The sequence below is a fragment of the Trachemys scripta genome, chromosome 3, assembly GCF_013100865.1.
Source record: "Trachemys scripta elegans isolate TJP31775 chromosome 3, CAS_Tse_1.0, whole genome shotgun sequence".
Lineage (NCBI taxonomy): Eukaryota > Metazoa > Chordata > Testudines > Emydidae > Trachemys > Trachemys scripta.
Window position 1 is genome coordinate 178,048,325 of NC_048300.1, and position 21,353 is coordinate 178,069,677.

General features: G+C 40.3%; 1 protein-coding gene across 1 annotated transcript in view; it reads right to left on the reverse strand.

The window, feature by feature from the left end:
- Window positions 1-21,353, reverse strand: part of NBAS (NBAS subunit of NRZ tethering complex) — a 343,164-nt gene that overhangs the window by 303,987 nt on the left and 17,824 nt on the right. Inside the window, exons 5-9 of the mRNA XM_034766908.1 lie at window positions 20,374-20,421; window positions 19,153-19,196; window positions 17,599-17,732; window positions 16,101-16,234; window positions 15,902-16,000 (exon numbers count right to left, since the gene is read on the reverse strand). Of these exons, the coding sequence (XP_034622799.1) occupies window positions 15,902-16,000; window positions 16,101-16,234; window positions 17,599-17,732; window positions 19,153-19,196; window positions 20,374-20,421 (459 nt within the window). The remainder of the gene's footprint in view (window positions 1-15,901; window positions 16,001-16,100; window positions 16,235-17,598; window positions 17,733-19,152; window positions 19,197-20,373; window positions 20,422-21,353) is intronic.

Here is a 21,353-nt window from a genome sequence, read left to right on the forward strand (position 1 = left end):
TCCTTCAAAAAATTTTCCAAGACCTTGCATACTACGGATGTGAAACTGACAGGCCTGTAGTTACCCGGATCACATTTTTTTCCTTTCTTAAAAGTAAGAACTATGTTAGCAATTCTCCAGTCATACGGTAACAGTCCCTGAGTTTACAGATTCATTTAAAATTCTTGCTAATGGGCTTGCAATTTCATGCGCCAGTTCCTTTAATATTCTTGGATGAAGATTATCTGGGCCCCCTGATTTAGTCATAGAATCATAGAATATCAGGGTTGGAAGGGACCTCAGGAGGTCACCTAGTCCAACCCCCTGCTCAAAGCAGGACCAATCCCCAGACAGATTTTTATCCCAGTTCCCTAAATGGCCCCCCTCAAGGATTGAACTCACAACCCTGGGTTTAGCAGGCCAATACTCAAACCACGGAGCTATTCCCCCGTCCCATTAAGCTGTTGGGTATAACTTCTACCTCAAATGTGGTAATATGGATGGACCATTGGTCTGACCCACTATGGCCATTCTTACATTCTGATGCCCTACCAAGGACGTAAATAACGTGTAAAAACAATAACTGTGTAATCGATTAAAATTCTATTGGTTACATGGTTCAACGATTACCCGGGGAACTATGGGTGCTGCACCACCCCCATGTTTTACGTGGGGCTCTGGTGCTGCTCCCCTGCCTGGGAATCCCTGTTGCTGCCCCGGCACCGAGGGCTCTGCTGCCACCCACACCAGCATCCCAACGTACCCAGGGTCCCAGCTGCCGGCCCCGGGGCTCCGTTGCTGCAGTGCCTAGCACGCCCAGAGTCCTGCATCAAGCTTATTAGTTAACTGGTTAAACTCTTATAGCCCTATGCCCTACACCATTTAATATATTTATCGGTGACCTGGAAGAAAACAAAATCATCACCAATAAGGTTTGCAGATGAGACAAAAATTGGGGGAGTAGTAAATAATGAAAAGGACAGGTCACGGATTCAAAGTGATCTAGCTTTGTGTGGTAAACTGGGCATAAGTAAAGAACATTGATTTTAATATGGCTAAACCAGTGATACTCAGACTGAAGCTTGTGATCCGCAGGTGGCTCTTTACTGGGTCTCCTGTGGCTCTTCGTAGCACATGATATTAAAATACTGTGAGATTTAATTATTAACCAGTCTAAAGTGATTAACCAATCAGGATACTTTTACTATGTGATTAACCAAATGTAGTTGATAAAATAATAATACTTGGTCAGTCATTTTGCTGTGAAAATCATATATAAATTAATATTTCCCATCATACTGTTTAAATATGAATATATAGTACTATAGTAAATGAAACAATGAAGTCACACTACTATGGCTGCTAATTTGGCTCCTAAACCAGACGTCTGAGTACCACTGGGCTAAATGTAAATGTGGGAACAAAAGATGTAGCCATTCTTATGGGATGGGGGATCTATCCTGGGAAGCAGTGACTCTGAAAAAGATCTGGCGGATAATCAGCTAAACATGAGCTCCCAGATAGACACTGTGTCCAAAAGAACTAATGCAATCCTGGAATGCAAGTAAGCACAGGGAGGCTATTTTACCTCTGCATTTGGCACTGGTGCAATCGCTGCTGGAACAGTGTCCAGCTTGTGTGTCCACAATTCAAGAAGGATGTTGATACATTGGAGAGGGCTCAGAAAAGAGTCGTGAGAATGATTAAAGGATTAGAAAACATGCCTTATGATGATAAAACAGATTGTGAGACTCAAAGAGCTCAACCTAAGAGAAGGTTAAGGATGACCTGATTACAGTCTATATTTAATAACAGACTCTTCAATCTAGCATCAGAGGGGTAGCCGTGTTAGTCTGGATCTGTAAAAAGCAACAGAGAGTCCTGTGGCACCTTTAAGACTAACAGATGTATTGGAGCATAAGCTTTCGTGGGTGAATGCCCACTCGTCAGATGCACGTAATGGAAATTTCCAGGGGCAGGTATAAATATGCTGGCAAGAATCAGTCAAGATAATGAGGTTAGTTCAATTAGGGAGGGTGAGGTCCTCTGCTAGCAGTTGAAGTGTGAACACCAAGGGAGGAGAAACTGCTTTTGTAGTTGAATAACCATTCACAGTCTTTGTTTAATCCTGATCTGATGGTGTCAAATTTGCAAATGAACTGAAGCTCAACAGTTTCTCTTTGGAGTCTGGTCCTGAAGTTTTTTTGCTGTAAGATGGCTACCTTTACATCTGCTATTGTGTAGCCAGGGAGGTTGAAGTGTTCTCCTGCAGGTTTTTGTATATTGCCGTTCCTGATATCTGACTTGTGTCTATTTATCCTTTTACGTAGTGACTGTCCACTTTGGCCAATGTACCTAGCAGAGGGGCATTAACGTATAGCACAAGCCAATGGCTGGAAACTGAAGCTAGACAAATTCAGACTGGAAATAAGGTATACATTTTTAATGGTGATAATTAATAATTGGAACAAATTACCAAGGGTCATGGTGGATTCTCCACCACTGACCATTTTTAAATCAAGATATGGCCTAACAATTATTTTGGGGAAGTTCTATGGTCTGTGCTATACCGGAAGTCAGATTAGATCAGGGATCGGCAACCGTTGGCACGCGGTTCACCAGGGTAAGCACCCTGGCTGGCCGGGCCAGTTTGTTTACCTGCCGCATCCGCAGGTTCAGCCAATTGCGGCTCTCACCGACAGCGGTTCGCCGCTCCAGGCTAATGCGGGCTGCAGGAAGGGTGGCCAGCACATCCCTCATCCCGCACTGTTCCCACAGCCCCCATTGGCCTGGAGCAGTGAACTGCGGACAGTGGGAGCCGCGATTGCCCGAACCTGCCGACGCGGCAGGTAAACAAACCTGCCCAGCCCACCAGGGTGCTTACCCTAGTGAACCGCGTGCCAAAGGTTGCCGATCCCTGGATTAGATGGTCATAACAGTCCCTTCTGGCCATAGAATCTGTGAATCTCTCGGTACTACATCCAGGAAAGTGAGCAGCCATATTCTGCTCCAACTGTAGCTCCCTAGTGGCCTCTTTAATGGAGCAGAAGCATCTGCTGTGCAATACTTAAAGTAAAAAAAGTATAACAGAAAAAGAATTTTGACAAGACTCCAAAAATGCATCTGCTTTCCTTTTAAGACACTTATGACATTTGTGAATTTACCTTACTACAAAGCTTGGATCAAAGCTAATATGAAATCCAGTGCCTAAGCAAAACTCTGCTACTTTAATGGTGCTGGGAAACAGATTTTTCTATGAATAAGTAATACTTTTCATTCTGCAGTGAATTACATGAAGGGATTTTCATCAGTGAATTGTCAGATTATTGATCAACATTCCCTCACATAGATCCAGGATGAACATGGTTGTGCAATGTTCATAAATACCAAACAACATTTGGGTTGCAGGTTCCATCACCAAATAGTATGCTAGCAATGTGCAAAGACTGCTTGAAACAAGCCATTTATCTAGTGATTACATACAGGAAATAGAATATCTCCATTTAAAATCAGTTTAAACTATTTTGTTTTTAATTTGACACCAATAATTCATTGGGATTCACACACACACACACACACTTTGTTCTAGTCAAGCTGAGCAAGTCTCCTTCAAAAGATATTCACGCAAAGAGAGCCAGCCTTGGGACTTTTTCCTAATGGAACTCACTGTTTAAAAACATGGTTTTCAGCATCACATTCAAGGGGAAGTTAAAAATACAACAGCTAATGGAAGCAGAATTCCCACCCCCACGATCTATATTAGGCAGCAGTTCTTCCAGCCCCCGGGCCAGGGCTGACCCAGGCTTTTCCTCAGACCTCTGACATCAGCCAACATTACTTGTGTGAGATGCTGTTGATTCATGAAGGAAACGATTATTAGGAAGGAAGTCTAGAGAGGTCACTGGAGGAAAGATGGGGAGTTGCACTGTGAAGGACAGACATGGGAGTGATCAGTTAGATGAGAAAGAGGATGGGGGCAAGACATAGTAACTGGACTTGTTTTCTCACACATGTAAGATACCTACCACAATTCTGGAAATTATATAAATAAAGGATATAAAAACTTTAAAAGAATATGAATTCAGCTGGAATGAAAGAGAGAAAGCTGCATCTCAAGAAGCTGTGGTCATGGAGTAAAGTGCAATCCTGCTTTCTCTTCCCCGCTGCTACAAGGTGTTTCCCATGTAGCATGTGCTTCTGCAGCCGGGAGGATGGGGGCTCGCCTCCTTAAAAAGCTCATATTTAGGATGGGTTTTTTGTTTGTTTATTCATTTTAAACATACTAAAAAAACTGCCTGGAGGAAGTCAAGCAAGAGAAGGCAAATGGTGATTTTCAAAAGTTTATAGCTCAGCAAAACATGAACGGAATTTCACAGAACATGCATAAAGCACGTTTCAAGTCAACTTTCAAAGGCCTGCTGCAAACAAGGGAAGCGTTCGAGCGTCTAAAAAAGTTCTCAATAAACTTATAACAAAATGTTGGGCAACCTAAATATAGCAGTCACTACCATTTCCCTCCTAGAATAACAGATTATAATTTTTCTATCATCTGAGAAACTGGACTAGAAACAAGCATGACAATCTGATTCTGCAGTATGTTTGACATGCAAATCTCTAATTCATTGTAATGGCACTGATCTGGATGAACAAACACAGGGCTGAGAACTCAGGAAGTCTGAAATTCTAATCCCAGTGCTGACCCTAACTCACAGTGGACTTTGGACAAGCTCTTACACATTCATGTCTGAGTTTCCCCAGTTGTAAAATAGGTATAACAATGCTTATCCACCTACCTCACAGGGGCTGTGGAGAGGATTAATTAAAGGTCTGTACATGCATTGAACATTGTTATGGGACAGCATTCACCTCTCGAGTGCTGCCTTGGCAGAGTGTGTGTGCCTGCACTTTTTCTCTGCTTTGCAGTGAGTCTTCAGTAACTCAGCTGTCCGGTTGAGTCTTTCTCAGTCTGTATGTGAATTAAAAAGCAAACCCCTTCTGGGGTACAAGTCAAGCAGGGGCCTCTCTCAGTGCCCTCTATAACATCTCTTTATCTTCAGCCTATCCGTGGGCTCGCTCCTCAATCAGTCCAGCAGGGCCTATAGCAGTACCCTTGTTCAAACTGTTTCTCAGTCCCTTCTGAACTCTCTCAAATTGTCCCTGTTTTGGTATAAAGCAGTACCCCAAGGCTCCCTCCCTGGAGGCAATATCTTTGCCCTCTCTGGGTCTTTTTGGCCCCAAGTCTCCAGCTGGGCCACTACAGTTCAGTTCCCCTTCCAGGGGTGCCTCAAAGTCCAGGCCTCTTCCCCAGTGGCTAATATGGGGGTGGAGGAATCCGGACCATCCACTGCTCCAGATTCCAGCCCAAAAACCCTATAGATAGCAGCTGCCCACCACATACCTTGAAATAAACTGTGTTGCTGCTACAATTCTCTGGGCCACTTCCCTAAAGCCCCAAGCACATTCTTACCCTTACTTCAGGGCCTAGTCCTGGTTGACTCATAGACTCATAGACTTTAAGGTCAGAAGGGACCATTATGATCATCTGGTCTGACCTCCTGCATGATGCAGGCCACAAAGCCATCCCAACCCCTTTCCCTTGACTCTGCTGTTGAAGTCCCCAAATCCTGTGGCTTAGAGACTTCAATTAGCAGAGAATCCTCCTGCCAGCGATCCCTGCCCCATGCTGCGGAGGAAGGCGAAAAACCTCCAGGGCTTCTGCCAATCTACCCTGGAGGAAAATTCCTTCCCGACCCCAAATATGGCGATCAGTAAAACCCCGAGCACGTAGGCAAGAGTCTCCAGCCTCACCCTCATTAGCCATTATACTATTTACCTGCCATGGCACGCTGTTCCTTTGACCAAAATCACGTTATCCCCTTAAACCATTCCTTCCATAAACTTATCTAACTTAATCTTAAAACCAGACAGGTCCGTCGCCCCCACCGTTTCCCTTGGAAGGCTGTTCCAATATTTCACCCCTCTAACGGTCAGAAACCTTCGTCTAACTTCAAGCCTAAACTTCCCCACGGCCAGCTTATATCCATTCGTTCTTGTGTCCACATTAGTACTGAGCAGGAATAATTCCTCTCCCTCCCTGGTATTTATCCCTCTGATATATTTAAAGAGAGCAATCATATCCCCCCCCTCAGCCTTCGTTTGGTCAGGCTAAACAACCCGAGCTCCTCTAGTCTCCTTTCATACGACAGGTTTTCCATTCCTCTGATCATCCTAGTGGCCCTTCTCTGTACCCGTTCCAGTTTGAGTTCATCTTTTTTAAACATGGGAGACCAGAACTGCACACACTACTCCAAATGAGGTCTCACCAGTGCCTTGTACAACGGAAGCAGCACCTCCTTATCCCTACTAGATATACCTCGCCTAATGCATCCCAAGACCGCATTGGCTTTTTTCACCGCCACGTCACATTGTCGACTCATAGTCATCCTGCGGTCTACAAGGACCCCGAGGTCTTTCTCCTCCTCCGTTACTTCTAACCGATGCGTCCCCAGCTTGTAATTAAAATTGTTGTTAGTCATCCCTAAATGCATCACCTTACACTTTTCACTATTAAATTTCATCCTATTTCTGATACTCCAATTCACAAGGTCATTCAAGTCTCCCTGCAGAATATCCCTATCCTCCTCCGAATTGGCAATACCTCCCAGCTTTGTGTCATCCGCAAACTTTTATCAGCCCACTCCTACAATTGGTTCCGAGGTCAGTAATAAATAGATTAAATTAAATGGGTCCCAAAACCGAACCTTGAGGAACTCCACTGGTGACCTCCCTCCAACCTGACAGTTCACCCTTCAATACGACCCTCTGCAGTCTCCCCATTAACCAGTTCCTTATCCACCTCTGGATTTTCATATTGATCCCCATCTTTTCCAGTTTAACCAATAATTCCTCGTGCGGTACAGTATCAAACGCTTTACTGAAATCAAGGTACATTAGGTCCACCGCATTTCCCTTATCTCATAAGTCCGTTACTTTCTCGAAGAAGGAGATCAGATTGGTTTGGCACGATCTGCCTTTGGTAAAACCATGTTGTAATTCGTCACAATTGCCATTGACCTCAAGGCCCTCAACTACTTTCTCCTTCAGAATTTTCTCCAGGACTTTGCACACTACAGATGTTAAACTAACAGGCCTGTAGTTACCTGGGTCACTTTTTTTCCTCTCTCTTGAAAATAGGAACCACATTAGCTATTCTCCAGTCTAACAGAACAACCCCCGAGTTTACAGATTCATTAAAAATTATCGCTAAGGGGCCTGCTATTTCTCGCGCCAATTCCTTCAATATTCTCGGATGAAGATCATCCGGTCCGCCCGACTTAGTCCCATTAAGGTGTTCAAGTTTGGTTTCTACCTCGGATACGGTAATCCCCCCTCCTGTATCCCCCTCCGTCTCGCTGCTAATATTCCTAATCCCTTCATTGGCCTCATTGAACACCGATGCAAAATATTCGTTTGGATATTGCGCCATGCCTAGATTATCCTTAATCTCCTCTCCAGCTATAGTCTTCAGCGGTCCCACTTCTTCTTTCTTTACTTTCTTCCTATTTATATGGCTGTAAAACCTCTTACTATTGCTTTTAATTCCCCTCGCAAGGTCCAACTCTACACAGCTTTTGGCCTCTCACTCTATCCCTACATGCTCTGACCTCACTAAGGTAAGTTTCCTTACTGATCCCTCCCCTCTTCCACTCTTTGTACGCTTTCTGTTTTTTCCTAATCGCCCCTTTGAGCCAGCACTGCTCTGTCCAAGGTCCTGTAGCTCCCTCAGCCAGCCAGGCATACCATCTGTGCTCCTCCAACTCCAGCAAGGAACTGAACTCACTCTCGCGGCTAGCCCTGCAGCTCATTTTATACTAGCCTGCTGGGCCCTGATTGGTTGGGTCCCACAGAGCCACTCTAGGCAGCCTGGAGGCCCTCTCCATTGCCCTTTTCTGGGGCGTGGTGTGGCAGGTCCATGAGGCCTCCAGCAGAGGGCTCAAGACCTAGTCCACCCTGACACAAACATATAAAGAACTGGGAAAATACTGGTATTATTATGGGAGTTCAATAAATGTAAGGACTGAAGACCTAGCTTCAGTACCAAACACAGAGAACTGCCTGAAAGATCAACAGTAAGCATACTGTTATTTTACTGCCCTCCAAAAATGTAAGTGGTTTATTTCTTCCCTCCCTCCCCCATTTTGAAGAGCCAGATTCACATGTAGGTTATACACAAGTACCCATCTGTTGCGTGATAAAAAGTGGTGCTAAGTGTAAATTCAGATAGTGCCACAACAAAATGCATAAGGCAGGCAATAAAACAGTAGAAATGTATCCACACAAAGAAGCCAGCAAGTCATGAAAGACCTACTGCACAGATGTCGTTTGATAATAATCACAAGATAGGGGTCAAACATACACAAGATTAAACTATTTGCAGCCACATATAATTTATTCAGTCCACAGGCACTTCACAAGTTTTATATCAGCTCTCATTTACCAAGCCAAAAAAAAAAAAGACTAAATTAAACTAGAAACATCCCAATGGTGTCAGAGTCCTAAAATTTGATTACAACTGACTACACTCTGTTGTCAGAGGTGAGTAATAGCCCAACAGTGGCATGAAGATCAAGGGAAAAGTTGTCAATAATGGTGGCAGCAACAGAAGCTCCAACTCTGCCCAAACTAGCTTTTAAAAACTCCATCCAAATAAGTCTTTTCCCTGGGATTTTGGAAAAATCATCACATACAGTGCACTACATTTATAATTTAAAAGTCTCTTCTCAGGATAGATTAAATTCAGTGACAGCTGGAATGAAGCTGCCACATCAAGTTAGACAAAGAACCTTCTCCCAAGACAAAAAGACCTTCTCTCCCAGGACTGAAGAAGAATTCATCATGGCAGCACATACTTAAAATTTTAAAAAGCTCTTCATAGAGACAGCAAAATGCAACAGCGGGAACAGAAGCTATTAAGATGAATAGAGCCACTGCTATCAAAAGAACCTTAAAGCTCTTCCGAGAGCCATAGAAAAGGCCTAGATCCGTTTACAAATTATTAATTATTTTCCAGAGCTGGACAGGAGACTCAAAATAATAAAAAAAACTTGACAGGTGCCTCAGGCTGCCAACAATCAGATCCTTTGAGTCAAAAGTGCTTAGCTTTATAGATGCAGTGCTGCTGTAGCCGTGTTGGTCCCAGGATATTAGAGAAAATGTGAATGAGGAAATAACTTTTATCGGAACAACTTCTGTTGCTGAGACAGACAAGCTTTTGAGCTTACAAAGAGCTCTTTTTCAGGTCACCTGAAGTATGCTTTTACCTACTTCAGGTGATCTGAGGCAAAGCTCTGTGTAAGCTCAAAAGCTTGTCTGTCTAAGCAACAGAAGTTGGTTCAATAAAAGTTATTTCCCCTCTCATCTTGTCTCTCTCAGTTTTACATAATTTGAATAAACCAAGACTATGTCAACGAAAAGATTACAGATGCATGTTTTGCATTCCCCTTATCACCACCACCACTCTCACATTATCTGTTGGGGATCGCCAAAGCAGTCTCCCTGCCAATATAGTATTGAAGACACACACAATTCTACAGTAGGTAAATGCATATGGTTTCCCAGACCCAAGAGAAAAAGAGGTAAGGTTGTAAGATTCAAAAACATTATTTATTCAGCAAACTGGTAAGACATTGCAAAAATAAAGCCCAGGGTTGGAGACAAATCCTCACACAGACTCAACCTTCATATAAGAAGCCCTTTCACATCCATTCTCCATTTCCATTTCTGCATTTCCAATATGAGCTACAAACCCAACGAACCAAACACCCATCCATCATACATGCTTCACAGAGCCAGAAGTGCTATCAACCTGCTACAGGACACATCCAGTAATTTCTTGCCCATATACCTCACATACAGACCAGAGCATTGATTAATGTCCAGCATGACTTCTCTTCTCACTCTACAAACAGTCCCTCATCCATCATGCCATTATGACTCAGAGTGCCCAAATCTCTCTCTCCTATCCTCCCAACACAAATTGCAGACTCCACCATTCCTTCCCCATTCTTTCAACACGAATTGGATTGGAGACTCCTCTCATCAAAAACAACTACAAATACAATCCATGCTAAACAAAGTTTATAAATTCACAAGAGACAGCGGTCTATTTTGACTGGAATGACCCAAGGCCATACAATTTTACTCAATGATCCCTGCATCTAGCCCAACAGCTTGTGGTTGAACTAGACATTAGCACATATCTTTAAATCAAGACTGGATGCCATGTGACAGTGAATTGCTAATATGTTTCAACAGTTAATTACCCTCACTGTTAAAAATGTGGTGACTTCAAATTCCAAACCACAGTTCTCAGAGTACACCCATTCATTAAACCAAACCAAGCCACTCTTTGAACAAAGGAAGGGAAGGGAAAAGAGAAGAGACTGTATTGCGCTTGCATTTGTAGTCAATTTTTTTTTTAATTCTAAACCTGAGAGAATAATAAGCACAGTATCATTAAGTCATAATTGTGACTCCATAAGTCACAATAACCTCTCACTATACTTATTTAAATATTCTCTCTGTAGAACTAGTAGTTCAAAACAACACAGGACCGTGTCAGTGCACCAAACTAAGACGTGAAAACAAAACCCCATATTCTATGTGACACATTAGAACTAAAATAGTGGCAACATTCCCCCAAGCTCTCTCCCCACTGACCTCCAGTCCACTCAGTAGGACATTCATTGTAATATAAAAATAGTAATGTTTTATTTAAACAAATATTTTCAGTAAGCTAAGATTTTTACATTAACTCGTACCTGCACTGTATAAGTTTCCCCATCATCATCAAATGTCAAGGTGGGGTAGAGCCGAGGTATGAGCAGATTCCATCCATGTCTGTTCTGAGCTGTCATTTGAGCCTGTGGGGGTTTTGTCTGGATGGTTTTATATATCATATTTTACCACTGTCTCCCTGTATGGTCCATGGTCTCTCTCTCTCTCTCTCTGCACTCTGCCATATAGAACAACTTTAGGCCATGAGTATGGGGTCGATGAACTGTGTCTCCAGTGCTTAATTTGTGCCAGGGCTGAGCCCCGGCACCTCTAGGCTTGGCAGCTCATAGCCCCAGCACCTCTAGGCTTGCTGCATCAATTATGAATGTAAAATAATTGCTTGAGCCCCAGCAGCTCTTTCATTACAAATTAAGCATTGTCTCTCTCTCCAAGATTTGACCAAAAAAAACAAATATCTGATCACCAGTGGAACATCCAGATCTAAAGCTAAGGGTTGCAAAGGGCGAATGGATTTTCTGCTGGCTTATCTTGCTGGCAGGCGAACCCTGGCAGGGCACCCGTTCTTATACCACCTTCATAACCATAGTTTCCGAGCACCTCCCAAAAGTGCATTACGGAAAGAGACCAGCACTTGTCATTTTCTAGAAAAATTCTGTGAGGGTTTTATTGATTTCTTTTATGTCAGCCCCACTATGTGCTTTTATTATTGACAGCAAGGTCAAAGCAGTGCCTTGCACTTGGAATGGGAAGTGGTGAGGTCTGCTCCTGTGGAAGTTGGCTCTGCAGCCTTGCACTCGCCCCTGAGAAAAGCTCTGTCTTCTGCAAAGACTAGCTTCACACTTGCAGCGATTATGAATGAGGAATGGAGGTACTGACCAATCGCTATCCTGAAGCTTCAGGCAATCTTTGAGAAAGGGGACAATTAGGGTTACTCACATCTAGGAAGGCACAGGTGGAGGCTTTGGTTTTGCTGTCCAAGAAGCACTTGAGGCTTTTTGAATTTCCTCTGTCCCGTCCCACTATGGGAAGTTGATGAGGTAGCTTTCAAATCTGAGGGATGGATTTAAATTTCTCATCTTGTACTCCAACCCATTTTGGCAACAGGATGCATACCTGTACTCAGCTCCTAATCCTGACATCACATCAAACAACATCAGACAAGTTTAACATGTCTGTTAGTATTATCAGCAGTGAAACTTTAAAGTTTACACTTTTCACACAGCTATTGTTTCAAGTTGTCTGCAGACTCAACTGAACAGCATTGCATCATTTATATTTATTTACTTTGCAATTATTGCATCTTGAGTCTTAAAATTGTTTTAAAATGAAGCACAGACTCTTAACCACAACTCTGTGGAACTTTAAAAGTGAACTTCAATTATGTAGCAATTTTACAGGGCTACATGATTATATTATACATATGCTAATGAATGAACCAGTCTGGTTTTTCTCTCTCTCACACACAAACATGCTAAACGAAAAGGAGAAAGCAAACAAATAGTAAGTAAAACAATGGCAAGTAAATTAGACAGTTGAAGTTCTTACCATTTCAATAAAGCATTCACATAGGTCCACAATCAGGCAATTTTTAATCTAGCCGTCTCCCTTTAAATTCTCTCACTTTCTGGACAATAAGAATAACTCCAAGAAAAGGCTTTGCTTACGAATCTTGAGCTCTATGGTGTCAGAAGTCAAGAATTGTCTGACACCCAGAATGAATGCAAAAATCAAGAGGAACAGAGGATTTGCCCACTCACAGGGTCAAAGTATCATCTGTTTCATTCTCTTCATCCACAGAATTAAAAAAATCCTTCGAATACTGATTTTTAAACACTACTAAACATAAGTTCTTCCAACTGTTCAAGATTTAATATGATACTATTATTATGAATCTAGGACCATATCTGAATGCTGATAGCTTTGATGGAAGCCATCCTCCAGCACTAGGTACAGCACATCTTTCTTTTCATGCCAGAATGTTACTAATCCTCATAGAACAGACGGTATTTACATAAAATGTGAGGAAACAACTTTTATCAACTGTATGCTTCCTATTAAATCAGCCATAATTTCTAATCCTCTGGCTACTGAACATTTCTAACAACAAAAGGCACCTGATAACACTGTCTGCTGCTTTTGTTTACTTTACTGACTAATATCAATCAAACGAAAGACTTTGACCAAATCCACTGGGATAAGAAACACTTTTTATGCAATAAATATTTTATTTATCTCAAAGTTTTCCATGCATAAATAGTTTTGACAAGATTGCTTTGTGTGCAAGTAACTGCATGATATTCAGAGCTTCTATTACTCAACTGTCAAATACATCAATTGATTTATTTTCCATTTTTAGAAATTCCATAGCAGCTAATATACCTAGTATGGAAAAAAAAAAAAAAAAAAACACATAATGATGTAATTTTTCCACAAAGAGAATGAAACAGCCAAGAACATCCAAGTAATGTCTGGATCAGTCACACACATGTACTGTGAGGTAATGTATTAGCCAATATTCTTCACAGTACAGTAAAATTCATTCTGAAGGTTTAATCAAGTCTTGATCACAAATCTGGCAGGAGGAAAGATGGCTTGTTTTTAAGATCTGGGCGCAAACACAGTAAATGTCAAGAGCTAATAGGCTTGGCCTGAATGAGGCCCAATGCAGCCAGGTGCTGTATAAGTTTCTCCATACAGCTCTGCCAAAACATTTTAACTCTGACCTATAATACCCTGAAACACTGGAGGAGACTGTCACTTGTACTGAATTTGAATTATGCCATGTTACGTGATATGAACAAATGAGGGAGAAGATGACCAAATTCCTTCACTTCTGACCAAAGCCAGGATTAACCCACTAAATCAGTTAACTCCAAGATGCAAGTCTCCTACTTAAAAGGACTATAAAGCAGGATTGATGCTCTCCTTGCTAAGGAAAAAACTGTTTGTTGAGTTGTAAGTATGGCCATCTCATTAGGTATGCATAATCAGAGCAGAAGTTCCCTACACCTCAACACAGTGATGTTGCCTTTAACTTTTTTCAACTTGGCTGGTGCAACGGAAGACATGCCTAGCTTCATCTCCGAAAATTATAGCACCAATTTTCAGTCTCAAACACAACAATATCAGTTCTCATAGGAGAAATTCTACCTTCCAAGACCAAAGTTTAGACTCTTGCTCTTACGTACTGCCATTGAAGAAAAACTGAAAGGAGAGTGAGGTTTTTAAAAATAGATTAATACATGAAAGAAATATTTGTTTTAGAGACACAAGTGTATTAAATAATTAAACATCACTTTGAAAAAAAAAAAAATCAGGAAAAAAAGGAATGGAAGCCACTTCCTAGCCTCATCTAAATCCAAATGAAGAGCAGCCAATTAGCCAGTCTTTCAAGTCCACTATCTGTGCCTGACACATTACAAAAAAATCAACATAGAAAAGCTTTGAATATCAAAGCCTGACAGTTCTATTAATGTAGTTGAAAAAATTCGAATGCAAAGAAAAACTATGCATGAAAATAAAAAAATGTGATTCAAAACTGTACATTCTGTACATTTTGCATGAATCTGATATTACTCAAACAATGAAGAATACAGCATGATCTCCCCATTCTAAGGTCTGGTGCTTTATTTGATAATTGAGAGCTACATAAGGAATTTAAGAAAACTCCTCTGAACATTTTTGGCATTTGGGATAATATTTTTCCATTTTGTGGAAAAGCAGGTTGTCATATCAGCAAGTGTCCCTACATCTCCTCCAATGAACAAAACTCTCTCAAAACAGAGACTGACATCCCGGATTAGCCAAAAAAAAGACTACTTTGGATAACTGTTAAAGGAGTTAGCATTTTCACTGCCACTAAACTCCAGCATCACTGACCACACACAGAGAACTTATCACAAAAAATTAACAACAACTGGCACTGCTGGATTATTAGGCCCAATTCTGATCATACACCATGAGGTTTTATGTTGGAGTAACCCCATTGACTTCTATGGATTATTCCTCATTTACACCAGGGTAAGCAAGAGAATAAGACTCACTATTCCTCAACATCTATAATGTGAGTTTCACTATGTAGCCGAACACATATTACTTCATTCCTGTGGTAAGGACCAACAAAAAAGTTACAGTACCGCAAATAACTAACCTGTGTATTTAGGGATATTTGATGTAATAATGGAGGATTTCATCAGTCAAGTTAAGTAGTTACACATTTCACAACTACTATGTGACTTTAAGGCATTCTGAAGTAAAAAAGACATTTTTCATATAAGTCTGTGGGAGCGGTGCCTGCCTGTAGTTTCTGTTCTCTGACAGAGTATTTAACCAATACTGGTTTGAAAGTATTAAGTAAGGCCAAAGACTTTGTACATTCCTTGTAAATAAACAAGATTGCATCACAGAAAATACCAGACTCCATCAATTTCAAATTCCAGGTCTAACAATTGGCAGGGCCCCAAACTTTGACTAGCCACTCAGGTCAAAAGAGGCAACAATATTTTAGAAGCCAAATTCGAACAGAATGTGAAAAATACTCTAATCACAACATAAAAAAGTAACACTGAATACTTAATTTCTTAATAAATAACCATCCCATCGGAAGAAGATTTCATCAGTTGCAGGTACAGAAGAATGGAGAGAAAGTAGATCCAATTTATATGCATGGGAAAGCAGGAAATTATAACTTTGTATAGTAAATTCCATTTTAATAAAAAGTTAATGTGACATATAAAAGCCTGATCCTAATGAGAAGACTCTTGTTGACTTTAATGGGCGTTAGATCATGCCCGAATAAAGCAGAATTACAAATTTAGGTCCTGATCCTGCACATATGTATGCAAACTGTTCCACTGAGTTCACAAGTTTGCAGGATGGAAGCCACAATGACCATAAAGTTCTCCTAACTTTCCCATACATTCCAAAGAGAACTGCATTCTTGCAGTTGTGTTCTACGTCATGAGCCTGAACTATCAGTAAAATGGCATCATCCACCCAGAGACCATTCACAGTTAGAGACAGCTAATTAGCAACAGGTATTCCTAAGAATCACTGCATGAATGCGTGTAGGTATTTATCACTACAATGATTGTTCACATTTTACTTAGTCTGATCAAAAGCTTACCTGTGCCCAAGATGATAAACCACTGTAGTTATTCCATGGGCATAATGGCTGCTGAAGTTGAAACTATGACTCTCTTGGAAGCTTTGGTTTGTTCCAACACTAGACCAGGAAAAATGAATACAGTTTACATTTTATAGGGAAAAAAAGGTTCTTTAAGTTTGTTCTGAAATGTACCACAAGCATCCGAGTTTATTTTTACCTTACAAGGTAACTTTTCAGTTCTCCACGATAATTGATGACTAGCAGTTCAGCTGACCATTGGGCACTTGCTTTATATTCTAGAAAGATCAATCCAGCAATTGCGTAGCTCAAATCTCCTGGAAAACTGGTTGCCTTTTACCAAACAACCCAAAAAAAGACAGACATTTATAGGTAAAACACAAGAAAGCGGCTAAGCTGAACTAACAGAAATAATTTATATATTGCATTAGTTCCAGAGGAAAATGCATTTGCCCTTCACAATACTAAGGAAAAAGCAGTCATGATAACACAGAACATAAGATGCTTAGACAATATATTGAAGGAAAGTGATTAAAAGATACTCAAAAATGTTAGCTCATAATAACTTGTCCTTCAGGCTGTGAAAGATTTATTGATTTTAATTCTGAAATTATTAGCTTGCTGCAAACATCATTACGTTTCCTCAAATAAAAGACCACTTTGTTGAAATCCCTGTAGCAGCAATGCCAACTTTGAATTGTGATCAAATCAGAATATAAGCTGCACAGTTTCAGATACTACTGTGGTTAGCGGTGCTGGCAGTGTTCCCTAAGGGTACGTCTTCACTACCCGCCGGATCGGCGGGTAGTAATCTATCTATCGGGGATCGATTTATCGCGTCTAGTCTAGACGACTCCAGAACTCCACCAGGGCGAGAGGTGGAAGCGGAGTCGATGGGGGAGCCATGGCCATCGATCCCGCGCTATGAGGACGTGAGGTAAGTTGATCTAAGATACATCGACTTCAGCTATGCTATTCTCGTAGCTGAAGTTGCTTATCTTAGATCAATTGCCCCCCCTTGTGTAGACCAGCCCTTAGAGCAGTGATACTCAGACCTCAGTGGTTCAGGAGCCAAATTAGTGATCAACATTACCCAAAAGAGCCACAGCAGTGTGAATTCATTGCTTCGTTTATATACATGTATACAAATAATACACACACACACACACACACATTATTCTCACAGCAAAATGATTGGTTAATAATTAAATCACACTGTGTTTTAATATCACGTGCTGCAAAGAGCTGCAGGAGAGACATTAGAGAGCACTTGCGGCTCACAAGCTCAGTCTGAGTATCATTGCCTCAGAGTCTGATGCCCCAGTAAAGTGTTAGAGGCCACCAAAAGCTGTTGGATCTGCCATATTTTTGGATGAGAGTCAAGATAAAGTTCCCGTCAACTGTGTTCTTTAAAGATCCATTGGTACTTCCAGCGAAAATAGTGAGCAGGAAAATGTACTTGTTCATTTAACACTTATAGCTCAATTGTATTTAGTCATGATAAATACTTCATACTATACTACTAAACACTAAGAGCACATTTGTAAAATTAACAGTCTTTGTAGTGTAAATCCTTGCACTAGAATATACTGTTATTAAACTTCTACAGAGGAGTGAGTAGAAGCAGTCATTTGTGTGCATACAAGTTACACAGGGTTCCACTGTATGAAACTTTATTTAATAAAGAGGGTAAATACCAGAGAAATGACAAAGAGCTCACTGCCCATCAGGTCAAATACTCTCACAGTTCCAGTGCTTTCAGCATAGGCAAGCAGTGTGCAGTCATGACTCCATGCCACTCGTCTCCACTGTGCGTTAGGATCTCTCGGCACTACAGAGAAGGAAGACATAAGATGACATAAAAATAATATGGCCATGGTTTCATTATAAAACTGTACTTAACTGTTTTCATCTATCAACTTTCTGAGTCTTAATTAGGATAATACAGTTTTGTTGGATCACGTAAATGAATCTTACTGTGACTCATTCACAGTAGTGGAAAACCTTGAGACTAGGAGTCTTAATTTCCTAACTTTTGTACTATAAAAATGTCATTCTTAACACAGCATCAATGTACTGCTTGCATATGTGGGAATCTTTTTAATGGCTTAAAAATAGAGTGGTGTAAAAAAATGGAAGAGATATAACAGAAACTCTGCCTCAAATTTCCTTATTACACAGACACATAATAATTTTGTAGATAGGTGCTACATAAAGTGTATTCTCTAAAGACCATAAAGAGTTCAATCATCGCACTGTGCACTTATTATTGTCTAGCAACAATAACTGATCATCTTACCACCTGAAAATAAGCATCCACTGGGATCAATGAGCAAAGAGAAGATGACAGCCTATCCCAGGCAGCCTATCCCATTATCTAACAGACAGAAAATTAAGACTATCAGAAGGAAAAAGAGAGACTAACTTGTTTGGTACATACAGTATAAGCCAAATATAGCCCTTTTCATTTCCAGCACTATAGTATTACCCTATTGAAAATTATTGTAATAAGTTTTTTGGAAGCTTACTGTAATTCTACTTTACAACCACTACTGCATCTGTCCTACCATCATACTGCATTGATATGGCTGTTTTAAAGGAAGAGCTCCCTTCCTCAGACATAAAAGATGTCACATGTGAAGGAGTCATTTAAACACAATGGGTAACCTTTCCAAAAGCACCTTAATCTCAGTTTCAAAATGATTTAGGAGCCTAAGTCTCACTGAAAGTCAATGAGATTTATGGCCCGTAAGTGCTTTTGAAATTTTCCCCAAGCATGGCAGGAGGTAGCCAGATTAATAGGATAGAGAAGGCAAAGGACTCTGTATTAGAGTTATGGTACCTTTAAAAAAAAATAAAAATGAAGTACTCCCTTCAGCTCCTATCACAAACATTTATTTGATCTCTAACTGAGCTTTGGTGGAGGACAGCTGAACCACTGTGCAGTCACACCATAACAAAAATACTTTTGTACACATCAATGCTTGTAGTCCATCTACTTTTTTGATATTCAATACTTTACTTCTGCCTCAAAATGCCCCCTTAACTCTACCCTCTCCACATCAGAGATTCAGGCTCAGTATCCTAGTTAGGGTGGAGGGAAGGAAAAAGTGGAGAAAACACAGTCTGTCAAACTGTATCAATGTTATTAAAAGGTATTTCCTTAAAAGAACATATGAATAATCTTTTAAACCCAATAAGCAATAATACTGCTTAAGAAACCTCCTTGACATAAAAAAAGTTTTGCATACCTTGACATTTTCCAACAATGGATCCAAAGTCATCTTTTGCAGACCTGTAAATCATGAACACATGTAATTAACTGAATTTTGATGAAGAAAACTGACAATTACTGCAGCATTTATAAAATAATTAGAAAATACTGAAAGTGCATAATTTGAGAATTAGCACGTAGTTAATTCTGATTTGTATTAAGACATTTGATTCCATCCTCAGACAGCCAAGGTGGTTTAAAACATAGTTTAGGATCTCTCTCTTTCCGTGGACAAAACTGCTCAAAAGAGTCAGAGGCATCCATTCCACCAGATTATATTAGCACCTGACAAACTAGGCAGGTAAATGTGGGATCTACATAAACTCAGTATCCTTTAAGGTTAGTATTTCAGAAACCATGTAAAAATTCTGCCAGTTACAGCCACACAGTAAAAATGCAAACTTCAACCTTACATTCTAGAAGTTTGACATTTGTGATGTTTTTGTCTATTTTCATCAAAACAGTTTTCATACATTTTCTTCTTTTACATATAAATAGCAGGTTTGATCTTCCAGCAAATGGATTTTTGTGAAGCAAGCAAATACACTCAGTCAAGACTTGTTCTGCAGATAAGCGTGTGGTGGTTGCTTTTGAACTTGCAAATGAAGGTGGGTCAGTTGTCAATTGTGGGGGAGAGGAAAGTAAAATTCTCTACATCATTTTACTCAAATCAGTATTATTTGTACAGCACCGTAAGTGTTCAAGGCACTTTACAGCTAAGTAAAATGACAGCTCCTTGCCACAATCCAGTGAGATTCCAAACACCTCCTCTTCCTTCCCCAATGTGACTTCAGTGAGAGATGAGGGCACTCAGCACCTCAGAAGGTAAAAGCCAGAAATTACTTAACAGAGCAAGAAATGAAATACAAAGGAGAGAGGGAGACGCAAAGGAGGACAAAAGCAATGAAAGATCATGAAATGTGCTTAGTGAAGTTCATCCATCTTGTTTATGCCTCTATGTGTCTTCATTTTTTAAAATGTAGTTTTTGTGTTTATGGGCAGTGTCAGGAATAAAGCAAAGGGTGTAAAGCTGCTGCTTTTAAAGTTAATAGGTTCTAAGACCATTTCACAAATTATGATGCCTTAAAATACAAAAATTTAACTTTACCTTTAAAAATATAGCTTATAAATCCCTAACTCCATTTTCTCAAGATACTCCATGAAATTGGTAGTGAAATGATAGATAATACTGAGTTACCTGATCTCTACACATTGGTCCTGAACAACTGCCAACAGTTTACCATTACTGAAAGGAGGGAAAAAAAGCATTTCACGTTAAAATTCAATTATAATAAAAAGTTGCTTTTGTAAAACATGGGTCACACAATTAGGTATCACTTTACAAACTCAGATTTAAATTCTGTCTTACATTCCAAGTGAAAATAATTGGGTCATGATAATTATTAGAAGATACCGGTCCCCATTATGTAAATTAGCACAGTTAATAGATTCCATATGTCACTGGCTGCATCATATAACTCAGTACTATTAATATCTCACTTTTTATTAGCACTATTAAAAAATCTAAAATGGTTGATCCAAAGGAGGTCAGAGTCAAACACTGCTGAAGGATAATTTTAAAGCCAGAAATATTTGTAATTATGCCTAAGACAAGAGTTAATCAAATATCATGTTTCAGGGTGTCAGCTGATCACTACTGGGGCGAGGAAGGAAATTCCCATCCTGCCTCAAAATATACAGCATTGCACAATTGAGGGAAGGGGTCCTCCCTTCTTCTGAAGCATCAGGCATAGACCATTGCCTTCAGTCAGATACCAGACTTGCTGGACCTTTGTTCAAACCCAATATGACACATACGATGTTTGAGAGCCATAGTAAAACACCCTGAGTAAAGCTATTACAAACTAAATCAGGTTGTGCAATTCTCCTATGTATACATTTTCCATTTCTTAGAAAAAAATCATTTTTTTTATTTAACTATTGCAAAACAGCTATTTTCAGTCCCAGAATTTTTCCACACATTAAAGGCCAGACTTAGAAAGTGCTGAGCAACTCCTGGAAACCACATTATACTCACCTCCCACTAACTTTAATGGAACTTGATGACATAGCTCCTTGCAGGTTCTAGGACTTTAGTAAAGCAAACCCTGACAAGTCATCCAGTAGATTCTCAGCCAAAGATTTATCCTACTCACCATCTTTACTTGCAGATTGAGC